This window comes from Callithrix jacchus, chromosome 13, assembly GCF_049354715.1.
Source record: "Callithrix jacchus isolate 240 chromosome 13, calJac240_pri, whole genome shotgun sequence".
Lineage (NCBI taxonomy): Eukaryota > Metazoa > Chordata > Mammalia > Primates > Cebidae > Callithrix > Callithrix jacchus.
In genome coordinates, this window is record NC_133514.1 from 95,497,875 (window position 1) to 95,507,730 (window position 9,856).

The 9,856-nt window shown below is 35.6% G+C and overlaps 1 protein-coding gene across 1 annotated transcript; it reads right to left on the minus strand.

The window, feature by feature from the left end:
* Nucleotides 1-637: 637 nt before the first annotated feature.
* On the minus strand, nucleotides 638-1,846 carry LOC103787671 (non-histone chromosomal protein HMG-17). Its single transcript, XM_035271115.3, has one exon. The coding sequence runs from the start codon at nucleotides 1,739-1,741 to the stop codon at nucleotides 1,469-1,471; it is 273 nt and encodes a 90-aa protein (XP_035127006.1). The 5' UTR covers nucleotides 1,742-1,846; the 3' UTR covers nucleotides 638-1,468.
* Nucleotides 1,847-9,856: the final 8,010 nt, after the last annotated feature.

Genomic DNA, 9,856 nt, shown 5'->3' on the forward strand with positions numbered 1-9,856 from the left:
GCACGGTGTGGTTACTGGAGGTGTACAAATGCTCACTTGAGGTGTTGTTCCCTTGCCAGCTGAATGTCCCTAGAAGGTCATATAGCAGTTAAACTCTGCCATTTTGCCTCTTAGTGTGCATGTGTGAGCCCACTTACCTCACTCGTGAGAGAGATTATTGGGGAACTTCAGGTGTTTCTGTTTATTGAGAGACTGCCTTTCCCTGGCACTGGCTATGACCAATTATTATTTTTGGAGAAACAGTTACCTACAGCCTGACCATCAGCTGTTGGTTATCTGACATTCCTGGTATATGTGTGTGTGTGAGGGGGTAGAGGAGTGGAGGCGCCCTCTTCTTCTCTGCTCATGTCTGCCTAGCTACCTACTGTAACAACTATACATTTGTCAAACCTGTAGATTATACAATACTAAGTAGTAAACCCTTATGTAAACTATAGTGTTAGGTTGACGATGTATCAATGTAGGTTCATCACTTATAACAAACGTCCCACTGTGGTTTGGGATGTTGATAGTGAGGGCAGCTATGTATGTGTGGGAAAAGGAAGTATAATGGAAACTCTCTATGCTTTCACTTAATTTTACTGTAAATCTAAATCAGCTCTTGAAAACCCAACTTTATTAATTTTTTTTTCCAAGCCAAACTGTATCCAGCTTTATTAAAGATACTTTCCATAAACAATCATGGTATTTCAGGCAGGACATGGGCAATCATTAACAGTATACAACAACTTTCAAACTCCCTTCTTTGATGGACTACCAAAAATCAGAAAGCCACTATAAAACCCAATGAAGTCTTCATCTGATGCTCTGAACAGGGAACGTTTAGAGTGAGGGTTGACATTTCACATTTAGCACGTTGTTTAACAACTTTTCACGAGCCGACCCTGACTTTCAGGAAGTGAAATGAAAATGGCAGAATTTATCTGAAGATCCACAATCTAGAAATGGAATCACTGCTCTTTTGACAGGTGCCATCTCAATGGCATCACTGGCAAGACCAGATTGCCTGACACACTGGTAACCAATGACTGGGGGTCAGGTCCCAACAGATGCCTGGACTTAAGGGAGTTAAGTCTATGCTGAAAGATGGAAAGGGAGAAGAGGACATAAAAGCGAATTTGTTTTTCCATACCACAAGGCTTTTGTGTGCCAAGGTGGCCATGTGTGTCAAAGTCAGGGAATCCCTCCTCCTGGGAGCCAAGAGGAAGTCTCTCAAAACTAGAAGGGAAAGTCGTTTCCCCACATCAATCCAGCTTTGGAGACATTCTGTTAGTGACATATGCCCCTTCTCCCAAAACAACAATGAAGTGTTCTCTGTGCTAACAACATAGCTTAAAAAAAAAAAAAAAAAAAAAAAAAAAAAAAAAAAGGTAAAACAAAATTCTGCATTTTTATAAAACTTGATAAAAAATAGTATTTCAAACTGTACTGTCACCAGAAGTACACAGTTATCAAAAATGCACACACTTCACTTGGCATCTCCAGCACCTTCAGCTTTCTGTGCCTGGTCTGTTTTGGCATCTCCGTTTTCTGCAGGGTTATTCCCTTCCTTGCCAGCATCAGCTTTTCCCTTTTTCACTTTGGGTACCTTCTCTCCCTTCTTTGCAGGGGCCTTTTTAGGCTTGGGCTCTGGCTTTGGAGGAGCAGGTTTAGCGGACAACCTCGCGGATCTTCTCTGTGGTTCGTCCTTCACCTTGGCTTTATCTCCTTTAGCATCCCCTTCAGCCTTTTTCTTGGGCATGGTGGCGACGGTGGCGGGACATAGGCGCTGGGCGCGGGATGCAGCGGCGCGTGGGCTTTGGTCGGTCCGGGGGTCGTTCTCGCCTCCTCTTCTTCACACTGCTCCCCAACTTTATTAATTTTTAAAACAGAAATCCTTAAACTGTTTCTTTGCAGAAAGGTATAATCACAAATGTAAAGGAGACACTGCTGATATTCTAGATGGTTAGCTGAATGGATCTCCAGATGGGTTTGTGGGTAAATCTATGCATTTAAAGCAGAGGTTGGCAAACATTTTCTGTAAAGGGAAATATAATGAATATCTTTTTTTTCCCTGCAGTCTTCTGTTTGTCTTACTGTGCAGCTCTGTTATGTGAAAGCAGCCATAGACAATATGTAAACACATGGGCATAAGTGTCCATAAAACTTTATTTTCCAAAAGAAAGATAGTTGCAAATCCCTGATTTAAAGCAAGGAATGGGAATACAGTATGGAAAGCATGAGTTAAATGTGTACCAAAACTTTCAAAGTGGTGAGCGGAGTTCTGCTCACTGTGAGGCAGATGGGGAGCTGGAAGAAAAGATGGATTCCTCAGGCCTCAAAAAAGTTCTGCTAGGTTCTAGGAAATTGCAAAGAAGTCTTAGTTCTCTCTAATACCAACAGAAGTTCGATTTGTTTTCCAGGAATTGTCTAATCTGTCAAAAAAAAAAAAGTAAGGTTGGGAAATGGTAAAAGGCAACTTAACATTATTCTTTAACTTTCTTAGAGGGCAACTTGGAATAAGAACAACAAAGAAAATACTGAATCAGTGATTTCCCAGAATTCAGCAAACTCAAAATAGAGTCTCCTCTTGGTCTAGAGAAGTCATTGCCTAAATCAAAGCATTACATTTTATCAAGAAGTTAGAGGAGATGAACCAGAGTCCTGCAGAAGCAGAAGAACATACTTAAAATGAAAAGGGAGCTGTATTATGTGGCAGAATTATATATGATATGCTGTTACTGGATCGAAGTTGGCTTATACTACCTTTCCAGTTTGTGTAATACTTACTCAACTCCTTATAATTCCTTAAAAATGATTTGATAAAAAATGCCATTCAAGTATTATTACATTAAATGAGACATTAGTTTTCTTGTTAAACCTCAGAAATGTGCAACTAAATACCTTTAGGTATTTACAGCACTCTTAGTTACCTGTTGGAGATTTAGTTTTTCAGGTTTATTACAAAACAAGAGTATATATTTAAAAAGATAAACTGGAATGATAAAAATATAAAAGATAAAACTCATACACGCTACCTTTGCTGCATGAGTAAATATCCTAATTAAAAGTCAAATTCAATCACTAATTCCAAAGATATCTACTGAAGCCAGAACTGGAATGACAATTAGAGATAAAGATTTGTCTAAATGTTCAGTCTTTATGTATTTTATATTATTGTGTATAGTAGCTCTTCCATATTAATAAGAATCAAAGTAGGATTCAACTCTTATAGGTGAGCCTGGTCACATGTCTCCAGTCAAGGACATCTTCATGTCAGGACATGCATGGATAAGCTTCATTTTGTCTATGCCCTGGCATAGAGTTTTCGATGAGTTCATGTTTCTTTAGGATCAGTGGGCTGTAGTCATGTAGTTATGGCCATAACTCTGCCTACCTAGCTAGATTCTCATTTGATTCTCATTTCTAGAATCAAAAGAGAAAAATGTCTATGTATGAGAATAACGCTGCCCTTCTGGATTTCAAGAACATGACAAATATGGGTTATTTAGTTAGTAGTTTGAAAACGCTGTCAATATTCTACCTCATAATTAATATAGATCTATGGTGTATTAGTCTGGTTTCACACTGCTAATAAAGACATACTCGAGACTGGTAAGAGAAAGAGGTTGAATTGGACTTACAGTTCCACATGGTTGGGGAGGCTTCAGAATCATAGTCGGAGGTGAACGGCACTTCTTACATGTCAGTGGCAAAAGAAAATGAGGAAGAAGCAAAAGGTGAAACCTCTGATAAACCCATCAGATCTCATGAGACTTACAACCACAAGAACAGTATAGGACAAACCACCCCCATGATGCAAATTATCTCCCATTGGGTTCCTCCCACAACACGTGGTAATTATGGGAGTCCAATTCAAGATGCAATTTGGGTGAGGACACAGAGCCAAACCATATCATATGGTCTCCTTATAGGATATTATACAACTCTCTCATTACTCAATATTTACTGAGCATCTATTATGTGTCAGGCATTGTACTAGACAAAATGTGATGAGCAATACATGTTTTCCATTTTATGTGAGGCCTTTAAGATTCCCTGTGGAAACAGCAGTTCTGTCCTTTATGTATTCAGTGTTACTCTGCACAGCAAGAGGCAAGGGAGAAAATAATCCCTTATTCTACACATTTTGATTCTGAGAATCTGAGCTGTGGCATAATTTGCCACAGCCAAATCTCTGAGCAGGTGAGATGCAATTGTTCGAGGAAGAGTTTTAACTTCACAAGAATTTTTCCATTCTACTATGTGCTTGATAATTTAAAAAAATATATACAGGGTGCAACCAAAAAGGAGCCCATGATTTTAAAATAAAAGGTAGAACTCCATTAATATGTGTGTGCATGTGTATATGTGTGTGTATGTATATGTGTGTATATACACATTAGTCCACATAAATACATATAAATATATAGGGAGTGATTAATGCTTTATATAATGGAAGACATTAAAATATATGAATATATAAATAATATATATAAGCAGAAAAATGGAAGAGTGGTTACAAAAATATTAATGATAATCTCAAAATTGTGAGATAATATGTGACATTTTCTTTCACACTTTTTATGTTTGTTGTTAACATGTTTTACTATAAGCATGTGTTATATATATTATCACACATAAGTAAAACTGTTTTATTGAGAAAAAAAAGACCCATAGAGCAATACTAACTTCCTGGCTCTCACCATAAAATAGAAACTCAAATTGACTGTCACTGAGATTTTTTTCAAGTACTCAGTGATGAGAAACAGCATAATCATTTGAAAAACATATAGTTTGTTCACTTCCAAGTCTTGTTTTAGCTCTCAGCTAAGCCAGACCATTCCAGAGCTGTGTACATGGATTATCTTGCCTTATTTTTATCTTTCCCAGCCCCTGCCACTGGCATTTTGACCTTGTATTAATGAAGCAAAAAACAAAAACAAAAACAAGAAAACCGAAAAACTAACATACCAAAGATTTGCAACATAAAGAATGCATAAAGGAACCTTCTGTTACACAAAATTAGGAAAAGAGCATTCTTTCTCTTAGAATTTGGTATAGTTATGAAGTATGTGAATTTTGACACTTGTGACATGTCCTATTTTGCATTGGCTGATAGGAATCTTTTACCACAGATATTTATTATCTAAATCTAATTACTATATATCAGTATTTGTCAACTTTCTTTTTCCCCATTTTTGCCTCCCTAAGGAGACTTTTAAGGCTTTTTCTAGCCAATTATGGCTCACCATGAAATTTTAATACTACAGATATACTATATACCTGTTTATGTATTATATATATATCTATGCTCTGTACATAGACAGGGAAAGACTTTTTGCACCCCCCTCAAGCATTAATTCAAGCCTCATCAGGAATACAAGCTACATAGTAATCCATGACTTACGTGCACTTATATAGACATTTCTCTCTGTTAAGTTGCCATTCTACTTAATTTTCTCTGGTTCTCTACATGCATATCCATATACAGAAATATACACAGAGATGTATAATCAAATATATTTCTTGGATGTATTCTTGTAAAGAAATTCAAATTTACATAATCTGATATATCATTACATTTAAAATAACGATATTAGCAAGATGACAGAGTAGGAGATGTCAGCCTTCATTACCCGACAAAAGAAATCAGGCAGCTATCCATGAACAAAAGTAGCCCAGGGAGAACTCAACAGTTCTTACAGAGGCACAAATAACATACAATTGGGACAGAGCACCCTCTTCAATAGATGATGCTGGAAAAGTTGGATATCCATATGCAGAATTATGAAACTGTACTGTTATCTCTCACCATATTGAAAAGTTAACCCAAGATGAATTAAAGGCTTAAACTTAAGACCCCAAACTATAGAACTACTAGAAAAAAAAAATAAGAAAAACACTTCAGGACATTAGACTACCCAAAGATCTTATGGCTAAGACCTCAAAAGCACAGACAAAAATCTCAAAAATATGGGACTATATCAAGCTAAAAAGCTTCTGCATAGCAAATGAGATAACCAGTGACCTGTTGAATGGGAGAAAGTATCTGCAAGCTGTTCATCAAAGAACTCATATCTAGGACATACAAGCAACTCAAACAACTTGAGTAAAAAAAAAATCAAATAGTCTGTCAGGTATAATGTCTCTTGCCTATAATACCAGTACTTTGGGAGGCCAAGGCAGGAGGATTGCTTGAGCCCAGGAGTTCAAGACAAGCCTGGGTAATGTAGCAAGACTGTCTCTACAAACAAATAGAAAAACTAGCCCATGGTGGTGCATGGCCTAGAGTCCCAGATACTCAGGAGGCTGAGGTGGAAGGGTCACTTGAGCCCAGGTGTCTGAGAATAGAGTGAGCTTTGATGCTGCCACTTTACCACAGCCATTTTAAGATACAAAGTAATATCCTATATCTTTAATAATATTAATAGTAATAATGATAAAACAATTATACTAAAAAGTGGGCAAAGAACATGAATAGACATTTCTCCAAAGAAAACAGACAAATGGCCAGCAGGTATATGAATGAATACTCAACATTGCTAATCATCAGATAAATGAAAATCAAAGCAACAAGGAGATATCATCATACCACAGTTAGAATAGTAAGGAAGTACAGGGAAAAAGATGTTATACATTGTTCATGGGAATATCACTTTTCTAGAGCCACTATGAAAAACAGTATGAAGATTTCTCAAAAAACTGCAAATAGAACTATCATGTGATCCAATAATCCCACTACTTGGTATTTATACAAAGGAAAATAAATCAGTATATCAAAGGGGATACCTGCACTTCCAGGTTTACTACAGCACTATTCACAACAGCAATGAAATGGAATCAATCTAATACCCATTAGCAAATGAATGCAGAGAAAATCTGACAAATACACACCAGAAAGTACTATTTAGCCACAACAAGGAGTGAAATCATTACATTTGCAGCAACATGGATGAAACCGAAGGTCATTATGTTAAGTGATATAAGCTGGACACAGAAAGACAAATTTTGCATGTTCTCACTCATATATGAGAGCTAAAGTGTTGATCTCTGGAAGGGAGTAGAATGATAGATACCAAAGGCTGGAAAGAGTGTGTAGGCAGGAGGAGTGGATGAAGACAGGTTGGTCAATGGGCTATAAACATAGAAGGCATAAATTCTAGCATTCAATATCAGAGTAGGGTGACTACAGTTAGCAACAATGTGGGAGCTTAGCTCCCACCTATCAGTGAGAACATCCAATGTTTTGTTTTCCATCCCTGACTTACTTCACTTAGAATAACAGTCTCCAGTTTCATCCAGGTTGCTGTGAATGCCATTCCTTTTTATTGGCTGAGTAGCATTCGTGTGTGTGTGTGTGTGTAATGTGTGTGTGTTTACATACCACAATTTCTTTATTGATTTGTTGACTGATGTACAATTGGGTTGGCTCCACGATTTTGCAATTATGAACTGTGCTGCTAGAAGCATGCATGTGCAAGTATCCTTTTGTATAATGACTTCTTTTCCTCTGGGTAGATACCCAGTAGTGGGATTGCCAGATCAAATGGTAGTTCCACTTTTAGCTCCTTATGGAATCCCCACACTGTTTTCCATAGTGGTTGTACTAGTTTATATTTTTAAAAGGAGAAAAGAAAGAGAAAGAAAACAAAAAGCTTATTTAACAAAACAATTGCTAAGAACTTCGCAGATCTGGAGAAAGATGTGGACATCCAGAACATAAAACATAGTCACACACATAGATTTTATCCACTTAAAAGAGGAAATTCACCAAGGGATGTTAAAATAAAACTGTCAAAAATAAAGCCAAAGAGAGAATTCTGAAGCAGCAAGAGAAAAGAAGCTCTTCTATTACAAGGAAATATTGATTTCAGCAGACTTCTCAGCAGAAACCTTGCAGGCTAGGAGAGAGTGAGATGACATATACAAGGTACTGAAAGAAAATAAACTGTCAACCAAGAATATTTTACTGAAAAAATCTGCTCTTCAGAAATGCAGGAGAGATAAAGACATTCCGACAAATAAAAGCTGAGAGACTTCATCACATCTGGAATTGCCTTAAAAAAATGCTAAAGGATCTGCTTTTTTAAAAAAAAAAAAAAAACGAAGATTAATTATATTCTCTTTATAAATGAAACTGATCTTAATCATTCTAGATGGCTTAATATAAAAAGATAAGCCAAGATGCACCAGGAAAAATCACCGATAATCAAAAAGTAGATGTTGCAATATTAATATCAAACAAAGATAATTCAAAGTCAAAAGAATTAAAATGGTACCAAGAATATAATTTTATATTGATGGAAATAATAAAAATATTATCTTTTGGCAAAAAAAGTGCTAAAGGAATTTCTTCAAGCTGAAACAAAATGATACTGATTAGTAACATGAAAACATATGAAATATAAAACTCACTGGTAGGGAAAATGTATATTCAAATTCAGCATACCATAATAGTGTCTCGGTGCTGTATAAATCACATAACTCTAGTATAAAGGCAAAAATCAAATTTATTGGAAAAACTATAGCTAAAATAATTTCATGATAAATACACAATATAAAATTGTAAATAGCAACATCAAAAACATAAATGGGGGTAAGGTAAAAGGATAGAGTTTTTATATATAATCAAGTTATTTCATTAGCATAACATAGATGGTTAAAGATGTTTTTTGTAAGTCTCATGGTAACCACACAAAGCAAAACCTATAGTTATACACAAAAGATAAAGAGGAATCAAAGCATACCAATATGGAAAAATCTTCAAATCCCAAAGCAAGATGTAGCAAGAAATGAAGAAAAAAATTAAAAAAACTACAAGGCAGCCAGACAGCAATGAAGATTATGGGACAAGTAAGTTCTTACCCATCAGTAATTACTTTTAAGGTAAATTAATTAAATTCTTCAATCAAAGACAGAGTGTCACAATGAATAAAAGAACAAGACAAACTATTTTCTGCCTACAAGAGACTTTCTTTAGCTTTAAGGACATGGATAGGCTGAAAGTGAAGAATGGAAGAAAGATATTCCTTGCAAATGGAAAGCAAAAGAGAAAAGGGGTCGCTATACTTATACCAAATATAATAGACTTTAAGAAAAAAATAACAAGAGATGAAGATTATAATATAAAGATAAAGGGGTCAATTCATCAAGAGAATATGATGAATTTAAATATATATGCACCTAAACTTAGAGCATTTAAATATAATAAGCAAATATTAACAAATCTGAATGCAGAAATAGACACCAGCACAATAACAGTAGGACACTTCAATATCTTGCTTCCAGCAATATATAGATCATCCAGAGAGGAAATCAATAAGAAACCTTGAACCTGAATTACACTTTAGACCAAATCAACCTAATAAGCATATACAGAACATTCAATCCAAGAGCAGCAGAATGCACCTTTATCCGAAGTACATCTTTAAAATTTTTAAATATTAGAATCATATCAGATATGCTTTCCAACCACACTGGTATGAAACTAGAAATCAATAATAGGAGGAAAGCTAGAAAATTTACAAATAAGTGGAAATCAGATATCACACTCTTGAAAAATGGGTCAAAGAAGGAATCAAAAGACAATTAAAAAATGTTGAGACACATGAAAATGGAAACAACATATCAAAATATTTAGGATGTAGCAAAAGCAGTTCTAAGAGGAAAGTTTATAGCAACAATGACTATAAAATAAAAAGAAAATATTGCAAACAACTTACCTTTATACCTCAAGGAACTAGAAAAAGAAAAATAAGCGAAGCCCTGAGCTAGCAGAAAAAAGAAAATAACAAAGATCCAGAGCAGAAGCAACACAAACAAACAAACAAACAAACATGAAAAGCACCAACATGAAAAGCAATAGAAAAGATTA